This window comes from Asterias amurensis, chromosome 13 (assembly GCF_032118995.1).
Source record: "Asterias amurensis chromosome 13, ASM3211899v1".
NCBI lineage: Eukaryota > Metazoa > Echinodermata > Asteroidea > Forcipulatida > Asteriidae > Asterias > Asterias amurensis.
In genome coordinates this window covers 19,301,480-19,321,234 of record NC_092660.1, presented here as the reverse complement: position 1 = coordinate 19,321,234, position 19,755 = coordinate 19,301,480, and the positions used below count along the sequence as shown (strand labels likewise).

The 19,755-nt window shown below is 36.9% G+C and overlaps 3 protein-coding genes across 4 annotated transcripts in view; 1 reads left to right on the top strand and 2 right to left on the bottom strand.

The window, feature by feature from the left end:
* LOC139945862 (MAP kinase-interacting serine/threonine-protein kinase 1-like) overlaps positions 1-1,484 on the bottom strand; it is a 34,679-nt gene extending 33,195 nt beyond the window's left edge. Inside the window, exon 1 of the mRNA XM_071943356.1 lies at positions 1,247-1,484. Within this exon, the coding sequence (XP_071799457.1) occupies positions 1,247-1,264 (18 nt within the window). The 5' untranslated portion in view covers positions 1,265-1,484. The remainder of the gene's footprint in view (positions 1-1,246) is intronic.
* A 136-nt stretch (positions 1,485-1,620) lies between these two features.
* LOC139946585 (glutaryl-CoA dehydrogenase, mitochondrial-like) lies at positions 1,621-11,254 on the top strand. The gene is made up of 9 exons (XM_071944280.1): positions 1,621-1,866; positions 3,926-4,117; positions 4,996-5,229; positions 5,782-5,911; positions 6,438-6,660; positions 7,244-7,347; positions 8,318-8,443; positions 9,064-9,224; positions 9,922-11,254. Exons 1-9 carry the CDS (start codon positions 1,740-1,742, stop codon positions 9,993-9,995), a joined length of 1,371 nt encoding a protein of 456 aa, XP_071800381.1. The 5' UTR covers positions 1,621-1,739; the 3' UTR covers positions 9,996-11,254.
* A 145-nt stretch (positions 11,255-11,399) lies between these two features.
* LOC139946584 (ubiquitin carboxyl-terminal hydrolase 24-like) overlaps positions 11,400-19,755 on the bottom strand; it is a 66,166-nt gene continuing 57,810 nt past the window's right edge. For both annotated transcript variants that reach the window (XM_071944278.1, XM_071944279.1), the window contains one exon: positions 11,400-19,126. In XM_071944278.1, coding sequence (XP_071800379.1) covers positions 18,833-19,126 — 294 coding nt within the window. In that variant the 3' untranslated portion in view covers positions 11,400-18,832. The remainder of the gene's footprint in view (positions 19,127-19,755) is intronic.

Genomic DNA, 19,755 nt, shown 5'->3' with positions numbered 1-19,755 from the left:
AAAAAATGAATAGAGCCCTCTCAAACCACTTTTATTTTTTATAAATAAAACTATGAGTTTTTGCTTTGAAAAATATCACCTTTTTTTAATTATGGCCAACAAAAATTCAGTCACTGCTTTCATAAATCAAAATTGTCCACCTTAGACTGCTGACACTAGCAAACGAATTATTGGAGTAAAACACACAAGACATAGAGCAAAAGTATTGCAATATGACGCTGACAGGCAAATTAAGAAATATTAGGGGACAAAATTAAAATATAAATCCAATTCAAAGCCAATGGGTGACAAGGAGGAACAGGTGACCAGCATCCAAAGTATCAATAGGATGTAGTGTTGTAACATCAATTAGTTGCGATAACGTAACCCTCCTCCTGACTTATCGCAACTAAACATCAATATTAACAAGTGATCCTACCCTAAGAAAAAACGAAAAACCCAAACCCATTTTCATATTTATTTATAGGGATTACTTTCTGTATGGCGCCACAACTTTTTTACAAATTTTTACAAAAAGGGATATCTCATTGAGGTAAATTAGTAGTTGCGATAACGCAACTAGTAAATTAGATTATTTCATATCGAATGAAAAAGTGGTGGCGCCATACAGAAACTTTTCCTATGATTTAAGTAAAGTATAAGGCTTTGGATAAAAACTTCATATTTTTCTTGTTGGGACTTGTCATTACTAAATTGGAGGTACGGGTAGTCTATTTTTCTACCATTGTCATGTCTGTGCAAAAAACCACAGACAAGAGAAATGAAAAAACATGCAACAAAACTTGCAAATGTTAAAATAAAAAAAAATAAAAAAAATAAAAATAAAAAACTGGCTGGTACTAGACCCAGTAACTGGGGCGCTGTACTCCTTTTCAACAATTTTTGACTTTATCTGTCGTACTACGACAGATAAAGTCAAAAATTGTTGAAAAGGAGTACAGCGCCCCAGTTACTGGGTCTAGGCTGGTACTAATTAATTAATTGCTGTTGTTGTCAAATAAGGACCTCAAATAATATTGTGCCTTTAGTTATTTGGATCCAGTTATTTTGCATCTCGCTTTTTATCTTTATCCCTAAACAGCTTCCCTCAGAATTAAAATCACAGCTGGATGCTGTCGCGCCTTCTGTGTCCCCGCACGGTCCACCAACCCTGGATCCTGGGCCCATTCACACACCCCCAACCACACCCCAAAACCACACGTCCCAGGATTTTTTTAAACAGAAAAACAACAAAATTTAAATTTACCCAGAATTTGTGGCTCATTTCCAACGCCGTCCAGCAGCTTTACCCTCTGTCTCCTCCACACCATGCACTGTTGATACTGTCAACCACACAACAGCAGCCTTTCGCTCACATAAAAAAAAAGCACTTGAGGTAGAAAGCTCATTTAAAATTCTCTTGTTTTTTCAACTACCTTCAAATTTTCCAAAACAAATCATGAATATTAATTACCTTAGTCGGAGTCAAAACATGATCATTTCCGTCACTTGTTACTTGAGTGATTGTTTGCTGTGGGCGTCTGGGGACACGTTTCCATTTATAACGTCAGGATACATGTCACAATAACGTGTGTTGCATATATGCAAAATAGTACCAGACTAGTATTATGAAATTTTACTTTTGGCTTGATTACGTATGTGAACGCGTTATTCGATTTTCATCGTGTTTTTGGGGTCAAACAAATCATTTTAATTAGCCGATACATTGTTTTTATTTAGTATATGAATAACATTTAGAAATGGCTTTGAATAAAATCGCGTCAAGAAGACTTTGGCAGCCACTTGCAGCACTTTCGTCGTCATTACGATTTCAAGGAACGGCAGCGGCGGCGGCATCATTTTCAGCAGAAGGGAATGCTAAAGTCGGTATCCTTTTTAGTTTGTCAACTAATCAATTCCCTTATTTTTCCTCTTTCATAGAATTGTTTGATTTAGGTTTTCAAAATTATTGGTTTTTTTTTCCCGATCATTCAAAGTGTATACTGTATTGCTAAACTGCTACAGACATAACAGAGAATTGATCATTTTAAAATTTTAATTATAATTTAAAAGTTTTAAATTTATAAATTAATTAAACTTTAAACTAAAATTTTCTGAAACAAAATGTTTCATCTCCATAAGGTTTATCGCGATTCAGAAACGCAATGCATTGTGGGAAAGAATATGGGGCGGTTTCTATGCAGTTTTTATTGCCCACTCAACGCCTTTACCTTTGTGTGGGTTCAACAGCGCCCTCTCTTGGTATTTTGCTATTCGCGATAAACCTTTCCATTATTTATGTTAATGATGACAGATTTGTTTGTAAATTAAATGTTGATTCTGAAATTATTCTGCACGTCATATTAAAAAAAAAAATGTTTCTACAATTTTATGTTGGAAATTTTTTTTTTTTTTTTGGAAAAATAAAGCGAAATCGAAAATACCAGACAGTAGCCAATTTTAACATGTGTGTTGCATGCACGCTTACAATGTGTTCAATCAGTATTACGTGTAATACATTCAATAAGGTTTATCACAATTATCGTCTGACTGATCTTGCTGAATTGCCAAAAGACACTGTGGGATCATGGAAAAAGGGGCTTACAAATAAACCTTGCGCTAAAACTTTATAGGCGTACAAACCTCTAAATTGTTAAGCTTTTAAAGGAAGATCATTTATAAAAAGAGTGACGATTCCTTGGTTTTTTCGGCTTGGCCCTTTATGCGGCCATGACAACCTGTCTTGTCATCTGGTTTGAATCTGAGTAATAGTTGTTTTGATAAAAGGGAAGTGAGTCAAGAATTTGAGAAAATTTAGTTCAATTTAAGTTTATTTTTAACTCAATGAAAGTTTATAACAACAAAAAATTCAAAAAATTATTAGATTAGTTACTGATAATCCATGGTCATTTTGTCATTGACATCTGGAGACAACTTGTTTAAATTTCTTTCTTTTTTGTGTTTTTAACCTTGAATTCTGTTGGGGCCAAGGGTGACTCACATCCTATGAGGAAAATTGTCATGTAATGCTTTTTTTTCTTTTCTTTTTTCTTCGGCTAATCTGACCAACGTCTTTTCCCCAGGGTTTCATAAAAGTTTGTAAATGCAAAAAAAGTAATTTTGACAAAGTATTTATGGAACAAAAAATCAAACATTCTAACAATGAGAATCTTTGTGAAGGATCACTGCTTGTCCAAAATGTTTTTTTTTATAAATCAAACTTCTAATTAATAATAATTAAATAATAACCGTATTTATAACACACCTTTTGCCAAAGGATACAAAGCGCCAGGTATTATTACTGCAAGGAGTGGGGCGAATTTTTGAGATATAAGACCTAATCCTTAAGCACCATGTAATGATTTACAAGGTGCTGTGGCGCAATATACTGCGAAAAATCAGTAAAGTAAAGTTCAGTCTGTACCAATTAGCAGGTATGGTTCATCAGGCCAGTGTTTATATCCAATATTATTGGCATTAAACGACTTAGAATACTTCTTTTCCTTCAGGACAGGATGCCAGTCCATCCCAGGCTACTCCTAAACTCTCACTCTCAGCGATCCCCTTTTTGTACTACTGACATGACTGAGTGGAGAGAAGCAAGCATGATAAAGTGCTTTTCTCAAGAACATGTGTCGCATGCAGTAAATTTTCTGTAGCGCCCAGAGCTATAGTTTTTAGAAAGTGCACTTTAGACCCTATAATTAGGCCTATTATTATTGTTATAATTTGCATCTACCATTTTTGCCATTTTGGGAGTCAATTCCTTTGCGTACATTTTGAATCCCAAATGGTAGACAGGATCAGTGCACTGCACATCGGATAAAGTTTATCAATTATCAAATAGCACTTTTTTATAGAGCGCCCTTGGGTTGACGGGTTGAAAAATTTAGCTATTTTTATTTTTGTTGTCAATATTATCACCCTTAACCTAGTATTCCCAAAGGTGATTCCACAACAGGGAGTTGTTCTAGTTCTGTTCGGTCAGCATCATCACAAGCTGTGGTGTTTGATTGGAAGGATGCCTTGAATCTTGAGAGACTTCTAACGGAGGAGGAAGTGATGGTGAGAGATCAGATGCATGCTTACTGCCAGGAAAAACTCATGCCTAGGATCCTTATGGGCAACAGAAATGAAGGTAGGAGCTGAGTGGCACTGGGAGGGAGGGATTTGATCCATAAATGTTCTTCATTTAAAGGGAATGTACTTGGTTGGTAATCACTCTGAAAATTAATGACAATAAAAACTTATATAGGATTTGAGGCATTGCATGGTGAGGTATCAGTGTATATTTGGTTTGCGGTAACACCATGTGTGTATCTACTTGCCAGGTAGAGTTGTTCTTGGGGAACAGACAGTTCCCTAAGAACAACTCTACCTGGCAAGTAGATACACACATGGTGTTACCGCAAACCAAATATACAATAAAAACTTACTTGGTTAGAAAGTACTTCAGCTTTGGATAGTATTAAGCATTTTGAGAAACTTTTCATTATGAAGTACTGTGGTTATGGAAAAAGATATCACTCTCTATCCCGCAAAAATTTGAATCTGAGAAGTGTTACTGCAGTAAATTACTTAAAGTAATGTTCTCATGTTTGTGTATTATATCCTTGGTTTTGGCATTTAAAGCAGGCAGTGCTCAAAATTTAGTGATTTTGGCATCGGGCGAGTAATCTCATTTCTGAAAAAAGTCTGGCTGTCTTGTGATTATGTTCAAATGGTGAATTTTGGGTTGAAAAGTAATATTTAAAAATCTGTTTATTATTGAAGAATACTTATCGCAATCCAGATCAATCTTCTCGTAGTGCCTGTTCATACTAAACAGCCCTGCAGTCTGGTTTAACCCCCCCCCCAAAAAAAAAGCCATGGCAAGGGTGTCTTAGAAGAACTTAAGAAAATAAAATTATTGCAAAGCTTTCTGAATACAGTCTCTACTTAGTCATTGCAGCCTAAAGAAAGAAATGCAGGTCAGAGGGGCAGTGAAGACTAATCCCACCTTTTTTTGAAATGCAGTGTTCCACAGAGAGATCCTAAATGAAATGGGTGAGCTTGGTGTATTGGGTCCTACCATTAAGGGCTACGGGTGTGCCGGTGTGTCATCAGTTGCCTATGGCTTGATTGCGAGGGAGGTAGAGAGAGTTGACTCCGCCTACCGATCGGCAATGAGCGTGCAGTCGTCACTGGTTATGCATCCCATCCATGCGTATGGAACTGAGGAACAGCGACAGAAGTATCTTCCAAAATTAGGTACAAATTGTTTGTGAAACTTTGAAAGTCAGAATGAAAAGGTGCTAAATGTTTGTGAAAAAAGCATTATAAAAATGAATTATTGTGTTGTTTGGTAATGAGAGAAATCAACTATGAGTGAATTGTCAAAAAGAAACTGCATTGTTTTCCTCAACTATCCCAATTTCAAGGATGAGACATTTCAGATATTTGTTTGAATTCAGAAATTATTTGTATCTTTCTCTCAGAATAATTGATAGTTATCTTTGTTGACATTTAAGAAATCCTGCTCTTTGATCTACTTCTCTAACACTGAGAATAATGTTTGGATCCTAGTTTCAGACCTTCTGTCAGCACTGACTCTCATCTCAGCTTTGGAATACAAAACAAAGTATTTATTCACTTTTTTCAGTGTTCAAGTAATAAAACCACAATTTTGTTAGATAAAAACTGGAAAATATAACATTCAAAACAAGTTACTTGAATGACGGAACTAGGCACATAATTTTGGTCAGATTGACACCTTTTCTATTAAGCAAGGGCTAACATAAATGAGTTCTATGTTCTATCTAGCCTTGGGTGAACTCGTAGGTGCTTTTGGCCTGACGGAACCAAACCATGGGAGCGATCCAGCAGGAATGGAGACAAAAGCTCGTTATAATCCTTCAGGAAAGACATACACTCTCAATGGAACTAAATCATGGTAAGGCAACAAAATGGGGGCCTTCATTCCCACCACCCCTTCACTCAGTGAACGATTTTCCTTGCATAGCAGAGCAAAATGCTACACAAAATAAATCAGTTGCTACACAAAGAGAACAGGGGATGGCGGCGACTCCAGGAGTGCGGCCCCATTACAATCTGAGGACGAGGCGGCCACGGACGCAAGTCTATGCTGAATGATGATGTTACACAAAATTCAGGATTTGATATTCAATATTAGCATTCACTGTGCTTAAAATAAGGTCAGTCAAAATGTTTTGCTATGCATACTTGCTGGATGAAATCACTCCCTGTCACCCCTCAACATTTCTCCCAAGAGACACTTTGCAACACTAGGTGGCAGCAGACATGTAAGTGTTAGAACACCTTTGAAAGTTGTACACGGTCACTCCACTTAATACAAATATGGTTAATACTGTTGTTATAGCTTTCTAAAAGCTTAAAAACTACCCAAATATCTATTCACTAAATAGCTAAACCATATCTTTGGTGTTTTGCTTTTCTAGGATCACAAACTCCCCCATTGCAGACGTCTTTATAGTTTGGGGAAAGAATGAGGCAGAGGGCGGTAAGATCAGAGGCTTCATCCTAGAGAAGGGCATGAAAGGGCTCTCTGCACCGACCATCGAGGGGAAATTCTCTCTGAGGGCATCGACGACGGGTCAAATTGTAATGGAGGACGTTGAAGTTCCTGAAGAGAACATGCTGCCAAATGCTAAAGGACTTGGGGTAAGAAAATAAAGTCTTTATCATTGAAATCTGAAATGTCTATATCATAGCGTGTCATAAGTGAGGGTTTAAGTGCACTGGACTCAAGCTCTGGTGTCTCTGATTAGCGGAGTGTGGGTTCGAGTCCCAGTCGTGACACTTGGGCAAGACACTTGACCATGATGCTTCGTCTTTGAGATGAGACGTAAAGTCGTTTTCATGTGTGTTGTTAAACGCATGTAAAATAACCAAGCACACTTATCAAAAAGAGAGAGGTTTGCTCCGGTGTTCCTGGTTTGATTAGCAGTATATTGCGCCACAGCACCTTGTAAACCATTACATGGGGCTTTGTAAAAGGAATAGGTCTCATAATTCAATCGCAGTCCCACATACCTTGTAGGAAAATACTGACTGCTGAAGTGCCATGAGACTCATTGAGCGCTATATATAAGAGGTCGCTAATACAATTATTATTAAATCTCTTTTGTGGAAGTGTTGGCGCTGAAAAGTGCTGGTGCGGTCTTGACGTTTCGAACAGTAAAGTCTTCAGAAACTTGAAGAAATATACTTGATTGTATTTGTATTCAACCGTTTACCACTGTAGGGTCCATTTGGATGTCTGAACAATGCCAGATATGGCATTGCATGGGGCACACTAGGAGCAGCTGAGTTCTGCTTAGATGCAGCCAGGCAGTACACATTAGACAGGTAAGCTATGTTAGGAAAATACCGTCTCTCGCCAGCTTAAACTTTTGGATGTCCTCTTAAAGGAACACGTTGCCTTGGATCGGACGAGTTGGTCAAAACAAAAGCGTTTGTAACCGTTTTTTATAAAATGCATATTGTTGGAAAGATGTTTTAAAAGTAGAATACAATGATCCACACAAGCGTGGTTTTCCTTCTACTGTGCGAACTAACATGGTCGGCCATTTATGGGAGTCAAAATTTTGACCCCCATAAATGGCCGACGTGTTAGTCGACGAGGTAAAAGGAAAACCACGCAATTTTGAGGCATGTTTGTGTGGATCATTGTATTCTACTTTTACAACATCTTTCTACCCATGTGCATTTTATAACAAACGGTTACAAACGCTTTTCAAAGACCAACTCGACCGATCCAAGGCAACGTGTTCCTTTAATAACAAACGGGTATATTTTTGGTAATCACTTTTAAAATGAATGGCAACAAAAACTTTTTGGTAAGAAGCCTACAGCAGCTTTCGATAGTAAAAAGTAATTTGAGAAACCTTTCACTCACTGTTAGTAACTTTTCTCAGCTTGTGTAGTCCTATTTTTAAATGTATTAATCTTCCTGAGTGGACAAAGTCGCTCCAAATTTTCAGCGATAACTAAAAAGCGTGACCACCTTTTTAAATGAAATTTTCTGAGGATTCTACATTAGGATTAAAACAATCAAACTGTTCCAAAAACCAAAGGAATACATTGCCTTTAATGCGGTACATTCACAATACAGTGAGCCCTCTTTCCTAGAGAGGCTATTATCCCAAAAAGCAACAGACTATTAAAACAGATTATATTGCCCCTAATACGTAAAGTAATCAGCATTGATAACTTGTAAAAACACTCAAAATAGAAGAAAGGGTTAAAAAAGAAGAACAGTTTCTACAAACAAAAACATCACACTACCATATTTGATGATTTTTTTAATGCAATTCAGGGTTCAGTTTGGGTCACCACTTGCCAAGAACCAGCTGATGCAGAAGAAGATGGCGGACATGTTGACTGAGATTTCACTGGGACTTCAATCCTGCATCCAAGTCGGACGAATGAAGGATGAGAACAAGTAAGATGTAGTGGTGTATCAATGGAAAAAACTCTTGCTTTTTAGGCTCACTCTGGTTTTGGCTTTTTTCTTTATAGCTCCAGTCACAGATAGCAAATGCGATATGAATGTTGACGCCACATGGCTGTTTTCGCTGCAAATGTTTCACATGATTTGAACACAGTTCAACTGTTGCAAATTATTTGTTGAGAATTTATGATGTATGAACAGGTTTTAGAAACCACGGCTTGAGCTTCCATTCCTAGCCTGACGATGATGATCTGCAGTTCTATGTTGCCATCAAACATTGTCAAGCATGGGTGTTTTTACATTGAATTACCTATGTACATGTATTTAAACTATATGAGCTGTTAATCTGCACCGGGCTACCAGCCTACTGGTTTGTGCATGATCCAATTAAGTCCACTGTTTGCAAAAGAAATGACAACAAGATAACAGGTGTGAGTTGCCAAATAAAAGGGATGGTTTGTTTTAGTCTCTTTCATTGATGGAGCTTTCCCAAATAGATCTTTGGGAAAATGAGTGCAACACAAGACTCAATTCGACCTTGGAGCTCATCTTTAAGTTACTATCTGGTTTATTATTTAATTTTAAAGATGAGTTGTTTCTGTCTTTTGCAGGGTTGCCCCAGAGATGATTTCATTGATCAAGAGGAATTCTTGTGGGAAGTCGTTGGACATTGCCAGGTTGGCCCGGGATATGCTCGGCGGTAACGGCATCTGTGATGAGTATCATGTGATCAGACATGTCATGAACTTGGAAGCTGTCAATACATACGAAGGTAAGGTTGATGGGAGCATTGTAGTCAATGGGTTTTGAGGAGGTTTATATTGTGCTTGTATCTGCTCGAAGCATTATAGTCCATGGGCTTTGAGGACAATATATAGCACTTGTAACCTCTTGGCCCATTACAGTCAATGGGTTTTGAGAACATATATGGCGTTTGTATCCGCTGGGGGCATTACAGTCAATGGGTTTTGAATCCCACCGGAGTAATATGCCTGTGATTTTTTAACACACAACTCAAGAAAGTTACGAGTATCAGTGCTAACACACATAGGGTATGTGGGTAAAAACCAAAATTAACATTCTTTATCCCGATGCAAATTTAACATCTATGACAATCAAGTCACTATTGACCCCTTGCACGCGCGTCACACGCGGCGACTGATGCCACGCTCACCATGTTGGTGGGCAAGTTAGGTTTACGTGTATTAACGCCGCATCGCCTAAAATGCGCACTTCACTGCATAACGCACAGCATACTCATTGAGTTATATATAAAAACGCACAGTGAAATTGCCCACCAGTATGGCGCATTCAAGATTTTTCTGATGATGACGTCAGGTGAAATAGGTCAATAGAAAATGTGCCCTAAATAAGAACCAAGTATTGTAAGTTTTAGTTAAGGAGTTTCATCAGCAAGTATGTAAACATTTTTATTTATTTCTGCTCATTTCTTGTTTTTTGTTTTGTAGGCACACATGACATCCATGCCCTTATCATTGGTCGTGGCATCACTGGTCTTCAAGCCTTCGTTCCAGCTAAGTAAACCAAACTTCATTACAATGTGGCGACAGTCTGTCGAGAGTATAGGCCAGTGTTCTTCAAAGGATTACAGCAAAGGAAAGCTGTTCCTCATCATGGAAATAAAAACAAAATCCCATTAACCCTTTCTTCTTATGAAACTAAAGAAATCCCTGTATGATTCTTCCACATAGAATAATCCTTTACCACACGCCTTATAATAGGAATACAAAAATCCCTGTGTACTGTCCACTGTGGTGTTCATTTAAATCGAGTCAATGCAGTTTGATTTGCACTTGGCTGCAAATAGACTGGTCCCTCATCATGTATTGAGCATCACTGTTATTAGTGTATTTGTAGACAGGGAATCTGACAAAGATGGCTGCTGCTAAATAATGCTCAATTTATAAGGGCTTCCTGAAATATGTTAGTTTGTGATATAGCAAAGGTTTTATTCATTTATTGTTATTATTTTTTATGCTGTTTATTGAACACCAGTTTGTCACATTTTCTTCTTCTATTTTTCACCCACAAAAAGTGTCCAACCCTTTATATATATAATATATGTTTTTTAGATGAATTTAAAACAGACTTTACTGTAATGTTTCACTTTATATAGGGAATTTGAAGGTACGCTTCACCCAGATATTAATTTAATTTTCTTGATATAGTTGATCATCCTTCAACTAGTTTATTTTGTTAAAAACAATTTTGTTTGATAATTGAAAACAATATGCTTGTAAAGGGGCACAAAGCCAAGACCAGGGTAATATAGGTTGCGACCTCTGTGTAGTTCTAGGACTGATGAAGGCTGGTTTTTAATTGACCTGACCATCTGATGTCACACTTCGAGGCACATGAGTAACCCCAGATACAGGTTTGTGAACAATTCATCAAAATTGATGATTAGTTTTAGTGAACATTTATGGATTAAGGCACACGTAAACAAAGTGTTTTGTGGGAAAATTCAAATGCAAGTTGCATAAGTTTGACCATCTAGAGATGCAAGTTTAGTTTATTTAAAATCAGTGAACTTTCAGATTGAAACTTTTAGGCAATAAAGTTTTCCTTTAAGTTTTTTGAATAATGAATCCTGTAGGGGTTTGAACAGTTTTGGAATCGTTAAGGCATGTCACGTTAGGGCTGGGTTGGTTTGGTATTCATGCATACAATATATATTTGTGTACAGATAAAATGTATTATTAAGAATCATGTCAAGTTTGTTTCACTGACAGATGTTGCAGTGCTCAATAAATCTATCAGAACTGTTGTAGACATTTCCTACATCGTGTATCCGATCATTGTTTTGTGTAAAGAGAAAGTGAAGTTTAGCAGTCAACAACTTTGTATTCGTTCATAATTTATCTTATTTTAGTCGCACAAAGTTGTCTCGGGATATATTTTGTCCCAAGTAAATGATACAGCTATAATAATAATAAATAATGCTTATAATGCGCCTTGCATCAGACCAATCGTAACACATGGAAAGCTTAGGCCACTGCACTAGGCAATACAATTGTTGTATCAAATGAAATCATTGTGGATAGAGACAGGGGACCAGTCTACCCATGTATGACCATGGAGCATAACCAGAAACCCAAAGTAAGAGGCAAGGGCTTTAGGCACTAGCTACCCATGCCACCCAGATTTGCAAGGGTTGTGGGTTCGAATCCTATCCAATTTGCCTGTAGATTTTGTCACTGTAAGACCATGGAAGCACTGAGCATATAGAGATTATCACACATCAATCAGTGTATGGTAAAACAAGCTGCCAACTTGCCCGGTTTCTCCACAAAGTTCCCTAAAAAGTAAACCAATCTTTCCACGTTCTGATGAACAAAGTTGAAAATCTCCCAGATTGTGGAATATTTCCCCCTATTTTGTTGAATGTAATTCTAAATATATCCCTGTGTAGTAAAAAATTTCCCTGATTGAAAGATGTGAATGTTGGCGGCTCTGCAAAGAATGATATTGTTATCATATTGTATTGACAAAGGAAGACTTTTTAAGGCATATACTTCGACCAACGGTTGAACGGTTTAATTCATATCTTCTTTCTTCAAATAAATTGTAATTAACAAAATTCAAATTCAAAAGGCATTTAAAAAAAAAAAAAAACGTATGTTACAACTTGCCTTAATTATTACTTTTAACACAGTAGAAATCAAACTCGTCAATTCTCTTTACCGTTCTTTCAACAATTATGCTTACTAGATTCAGGTTACCAGCAAAAATACCATGTCTTTCTCATTGGTGACTGGTATCCTGCTCTTTTTTGCTTAACAGGAACTTGTTAAGCAATGTTTAGTGCTTAAAGCAGCTCTATGAAACTGGGCCTATATTGATGTGATTTACACTGGATCAATCTTCATGCCTCATTTACTAAATTAAAAAAAACATTTTCAGTCTGTGTAAATTGATATATTCGAAAGCACAGAAGTCGATTTGAACCATGCCAAAAGAAAATTACAACAATAATGCAAGTTCACACAAAATGTGAGGAGGGGATCCTACATATGTAACATCAGTCTAAATGTGCACATGGACATTGTGTAGCTAAATATACCAATAATTGTTTCATTTTTTTTTTTCCAAAAAATATTTTACAGAATGTATTCTCTCTTCATTAAACATATTTCATACGATTTCCCTAAGCTGTGCCTATATAACGCTTTGTTTTAAATTCTAAAAAATAGTAACAATTCAAACAGGTTTGTACAAAATCATGTTTGCACAAAGAAGTGAAAAAGTGTTCGGGTCTTAACTGACCTATAATGTTAGCACACTTCCCCAAAAATGTTTAAATAAAAGTAATTTTGCAACAAAAAATAAAAGCAATGGCCGACTGATATGTCAGTTCAAGTAACATCTAACATGTCTTAAAGACAAACCCATTTCTTTGTGCAGCATTTGTTTTACATATAGCTGAGAGGTCTATTTTCAAACTCGTATAGAAAGTTGTTGCTGTGTTAAAGGCAGTGGACACTATTGGTAATTACTCAAAATAATTGTTAGCATAAAACCTTTCTTGGGGACGAGTAATGGTGAGAGGATTGATGGTATAAAACATTGTGAGAAACGGCTCCCTCTGAAGTGCCATAGTTTTCGAGAAAGAAGTAAGTATCATTTCTTGACTATGCAACTATACATTTTGTGTAAATACACACATGAATTTGATCAAATGCCTTGCAGTTATGCTCTTGAGATTTTGCTCCTTGGCGAGTTGTGAAAATTTACAAGTGACGACCACACAGTGATAATGCACCTATAGAATGACGTTAATCATGTCATCATCATGTTTGAAAAAGAGCCTAAGAGCCAAGAGTGTGTACGCCAAGTGCCGTGATGAAAGAAACTTTTCATCTAACGGATGACAGTGTATGATTCTTATTACTATTATGTTAGATCAACTTTTAAAATGAAGATCAGATGCAACATATCTCCAAATTTATGACCGATGTACTATCTTGCCTAAAATGCCTTGGAGCGTTCAAAGTGACTCCTTTCGAAACAAAGTCACAAATTTTTTTCCACAAAAATACACAATCATTTTAATATGAATTGTAGCTATGGGAGTAAAAAAATATTTGTATCAATCGTCCTCCATGCCAACTTGCCCTGGCTTGCCTAAAGAGTAAATAAAGCCCAGCTTCGCTTAACAAACTATAGGTCTAACCATGGAGGTACTACCACAATGGTCTTAATATTCCATTTGCCTTTTTCCCGAAATTGACCCATCCACCTCCCCAAATCCTTGATTTAAAACATGTTGACTGGCTACTAGAAACATCCTACATACTGAAGGACAAAATTGATGCCTCAAAAGAAACAGATATTTTAGAGAACTGCTCTCACAGCTCAGAACATTTCAATGGCTTTTCCAAACTTCCAGAGTCTAAATCAGCATTCAACTTTGCAGTTGACAAAGCAGGAGAAAATTGTTGAGAAGCTTTTTAAAACTTGGTGATTCTTAATGGCTCCTACATGTATGTGACTAAAGCCCGGTTCATACTTCCTACGAACGCGAATGCGAAGCGAATTTCGTTGACGCAACCAGGCTTAAGTCCTACACTATTCTCATAAATACTTTACAATCAAGGTGGTTTCACGAAATATAAAACAAGCAAATTCACAATTTGAATGGTAAGGTACATCATAGATAGCAGCAGGAAAGAAAAAACAACATTTGCTCAACTTTCATGCACCTCTTTGGATATTTTGTTGTTGTTGATTGTTATTAATCCCTGGTGTAAACAACCCAATGGTTTCTCTGGATCAACATAAAAATACAATGATGCATATATGTCTTTGTACGAGTCATTTTGAAGTTAGTACAGGGACAGTATTGGCAATTGTCGACGACAGTCTCCAGCATATACATAAAATAACAAACCTGTAAAACTTTAGGTTTTGTTTAAATCCCTAAAGTTTTCCGCCATGACCATCATGAACATTTTTTTATTTTTTGTCTTATCAATGTCGGAAGGCTTTAAAGGGTGTGGGTTCAATCCCCGTCATGACACTACTTGTGTAAATGTCCAAACTTTGTTTTTTCAAACAACTGTACTGACTGTACTTGTACCACTGTTACCTGGCAAGATAATGATTTATTATGGTGATGGCTTGAGTGGAATATTCGCTAGGTATTTTGAGCAAAAGTGCTACCATTGATGCAAAGTGCTATGGGAGACTTTTGGACGCAAGGTGGCAGCAGACTTACCAGGTAAATGTACGTAGTTCTGAGCGTGCGCACATTACCAAGAACAATGGATTTTACCTGGTAAGTCTGCTGCCACCAAGCGTCCCAAAAGTCTCCCATTGCACCAAAATTAAATGTACAAACAAACATTACCTGGTAAAAAATAAGTTGATTTTGTGTTCTTTTCAGTATTTTATTTGTTAATATAATATGTAATTTTGAAAACTTCTACTTTGTACCAAATTCCATGTTTGATCAACTGACCTATTCAAAATGGTGGAAAAATTCATCAGAACGCTTTCTACTATGATCACAGATTTGTAGATTTTTTTATATAACATTTGAACCAAAAAATTCCAGGTCATGACCATAATGTACAATGAATTTAATGTGAGAACAACTCAAAAAATTTACATAAAGCTGGACAATTCTACAATTCCATTTTTTTTTTCGCTGGTGAATTTGAAAACTCAAAATAAAAAGGGGTTAAAATAATGAGTAAATATTCTTCTGAGCACCATAACAAAAAATTTCAAAATTTCAGATTTATAGGTTACACACAAATAAAACAACAGTATTGAAATAAATTGCAAAATCATATTTTAGTGTTTCTGGAAAAAGCTTGTATCTTAAAAGATAAACCTCACTTATTTTTAAAACATGAAATAAAAAGACTGGCACCATGGCACCATTATTTAATTTGAATAATTTAAGTTGTCCCTCTATGATAGGAACGAGACTACCCCCCCCCCCCTTTAGAAAAAAGAAAAACAAGAGTAAAATAATCTTCACTAATAACAAAGATAAGAATGATAATTTGGTTCATAACAATATATTTTTAGGGTATGAAACACAACCGATTTATGGCAATTAAAAACTAACAAATTTATGACATTTTATTTACAAAATATACATGAATGGCTCAGCATTTTTATCTGCCAAAGCATTTTTTTATGGAGTGAAATAATTTACAAACTATCAGATTAGCCACAACTGTGATAGAGAAATACCATTCCACACTGATTTGAAAAAATCTACTAATATAATTAGAGAAAACAAACTCATAAAAGTTTACTAACAATATCCAAACTAAAACAATAACTACACTTTTATGAGAAGTTGCATTCTCCAAATCGTAAAACTGGTCTGTGTACAAACTTAAATTGTTCTAAAATTAATATATACATGGAAGTTTGACAAAGAATCTGCATAATATTGCTATCACATAGTACTTAGAGTGCCACACCAATCTTTGATGTATGAAATTAATTTATCTGTTAATAACTTAAACCATCAAATCAATGCATAAGCGACGTGTGTGTATTTTGGTTGATGGTTTGCCTCTTAACAGCCCAGGTCCCAATTTCATATAGCTGCTTAAAAATAAGCACAAAAAGAAGCTAAGCATAAAAAATTATGCTTAACAGAATAAGGATACCACCCAAACTACCATGTCACATTCAAAATTTGTGACTGTATTCTGCGCCTTGAACACCCAGCAGGTGGATACGTTTCTAGTAAAGACATTATCATGCGAAGCGCAAAAGGCAGAATATTTGTAAGGGGTATTATAACATAAAACATTTTCAGAATGAGACCTCAGATTTACAATTTTAGGTCTCGAAATCAAGCATCTGAAAGCACACAACTTCGTGTGACAGGGGTGTTTTTTCTTTCATTTTTATCTCGCAACTTCGACGACCAATTGAGCTCAAATTTTCACAGGTTTGTTATGTATGCACAATGTTGAAATACACCGTGAGAAGACTGGTCTTTGACAAGAACCAATAGTGTCCATTGTCTTTACGCATGAAAGTTGTAACTAAATTTTCACTGTTGAAGGATGTGGGGCTTAATTATGAATGTTGTAACTGAATTCTACAGGCTTATGGTATCCATTGTTTGTGTGGTGTGGCGAAATGACACCGGGATGCAGCCGCAGACACGGAGGAGGCGAAGTCATTTGTCATTTACTGCATCACTATTACCGGGAGTACCTACCCCCCGTAAGCAAGCAGGTTAGACACAAACACCCATCCATACAACCAGGTTCATGGTTATTTTAGGAAGAAAGTTTCAGTGTATAAAAATAACTTGACGTATAATCAGCTGTGTTAGTTGTAATAAAATAGTTGTGTATTCAATGGATAGTATTTAAAAAAAAAAAAGAAAAAAAAAAAAAAGTGGATCAGTGCACATTACAAGTCTTATTATTATTACTATTATTACTATTATTAATTCTGCTTAGCAGAAAATTGTTAAGCAATGTTTTGCTTGAGCAGCTTCATAAAATTGAGCCCAGGTTGGACTCCTTCAGTGCAATGCAACGGAGACTGGCGTCCAACAAGGCTATATAAGGCCCTTTGTATGATCAGCCATTTGTGTGTAGAGCCTCAAATTGGAGACAACAGTAAATAGAAAACATTTCAATTTTATTTCATTTATTCTGGTTGTGAAGCCAAGGACTCTCAGAAAACAGAACTTAAACACTGTACTAGCCAAGAACCCAATGGAGAGAAGACAAGGAAGTTTAGCAAACTCCAGAGAATTATTCTAGGGAAAAACCCAAGCAGTCAGGTTGGGACTGAAAACCCAATCCACATAGTGCCTCCCGGCTGGATTTGAGCTGGGGTCCTAGAGGTGAAAGGCAAGGAAAGATTACACCCATCATGGAAGTCTTCATTGTTGCGGTAACATAATGACACTTTCATCCAAACAGATGCATAAAAAAAAAATACAATACAAATGCAAGTAATCTTGCTGGCCAGTTTTTACTTCCACTATGAATATTTTGCACCTGATTTGGCTTACGATTTCATTGTTTCACGCCTGCGCCCAGCCGCAGTGCGGTAATCGTCAATTATTGAAGCAGCACTTGAAAGGAAGATGAAGAAACATGAAGTCAAGGCTCTACACGACATGCCTGATCCAAGCCAAGGCGGAAACTGTGTGTATATTCATCTGTAGATGTACAGAGTGACTACACAAAACTAGTGACCAGATTAACTTAAATTTCTTGTGACGCAACTTTCTGTTCCTTGGTCTCACATGACGGCTCTGTATTGTATCTCACTCCATTGGCTTCATGCATACACTGTTCATATGCAGGACTCGTGAAAAGAGAATCGACCCTGTTGGTGTTGAAAGATCGGTTATTACCGCAAAGTAGTAACTCGTTATAATGTCCTACTGCTCTGATTCGGCAAAATTATTGAAAAATATTGTGCTCCCTTGGGCGCAAGTATTCCATATCCACTACTGGCATGGGTACTATTGCTTTCTATTGTCACCACGCACTTTATATTTACTACAATTTTCTTCTTTTTTTTCTATAAAAACTGAGAGTCTACTTACAACCCGTCTGGTTTTATTTACAATATACTTTGACGTACCTGTGCAATTGGTACAATATTTGTGCATCGGAACTACCATGAAATACATTTTATTGCATATATGCAGTAATAGCTAATGTAGTCATGATGTTCTTCCTACTTATTTCTGATTCCCAATTTTCTTTATACCCTCAGAAAAATAAGCTTGCCTATCAAAACCTACATGTATGTAGAGCTCCACCCTTCCAGAGCCCCACCCCTCCTGGGCCGGCCCTACACCTATACCATGTGGCGCCCCTTGTCCTCAAAAAGATGTTCATACTTTGTTCCAAGAGCCCAATACACAGCCTGAGAACAAAAGTAAACACTAGGACTATACATGTTTGGCTCAACTGATTTCAAGAGGTGACCCCCAGGCAAGCCTTGTTTAACATTTGGCACTAATACAATTATTATCATTTTGTTGGTTTACTCCTTTTAGCAGCGTTCACTTAAGGGACTGTACAACCATACATATAGCCCCCTTAAGCACATGACGTCATTGTAGTAGGACGCCCTCGCCGACAGGTAAAAAGGTGGGTGTTCATTGGCCAGTCATGTGCGTTGCACCTACAAAACTGTGTGTTATGATTGTTCCGTCATCGTTTAATCTCTAAGATGGCAGCTGGATGCGTAATGCATAAGGTCTATTGTCTACATCTTAAGCATAATCCTTCAGAACCGTCTCAATTCCCCGTGAACTCTGACCTTTGACCCCATAATTATTAGTTACATTTCATTTGATATACAAGGAAGGGAAAATAAAGGGCAACTCTTCTGTAGTGGTATTTACTATGTGTCAATATCGTCCAGATCACCAACATCATCCTGAACCAGCGTCTTGGAAGACTCGGAGCTGTCTTCATTCCCGTTGACCTCTGACCCCTCAGATGACCCATTGACCTCCATCTTGTTATTCGAGTCATCTTCCATGTCCTCGTCATCCTCCCCATCCCGTGTGTTGAGCTCATCCAGGAGGGCGGTCGCTTCGGCAAGCGTGTCCTGGGCGCTGATGGTGCGCTGGAATGACCTTCCGGCCGAGGATTCGTTGGAGCCTTTTTGTGGTGGCCAGTAGTGCTCGCTCATCTGTGAAGGGAAGAGAGATGTTAATAATTCTATTGCGATTGTCAAACACTACTTTTATTTTTTTTAATTTTTTTTTTCTACAATAAAATAATCTTTTTTTTCTTTTTCTTCTTCATTTTTTTAATTATTTTTTATTATTGATATCCAACAGCAGATAACCGCCACTTACAGGAATCATTAAAAACTAGGTAAAATATAAAAATACAAATATAATATATAAAGTTAAAAATTACAATTATGACAAGCAGAGGCTTTCTAGGGAAAGGGTTAAGTAAAAACAAAATGTCATCAAAAAAATGTGACCCTCCCAGACCTTGCTCATTTACATGTATGAAGCAGGGCAGACGAGCTGTGTGCATAGTGGCTAAGATAAATGTTATTTCAAGAGAATTCACAAAATATTATAAGTGGCAGTATGAGACTAAATATATATTTACAGTTCAATATTGAAAATACAAGAGAAAAACCAAAACGCAGTCGGCGTACAAGAGACACCACAGTGTAGAGACTGCATTATTGCGAGTCCAGAATGACATTCTTGTCTCTCTTGACCAACGGCAGGAAGCTCTCTTGGTATTACTGGACTATAGTGCGGCCTTTGATACCATTGACCATGCCATCTTGCTCAT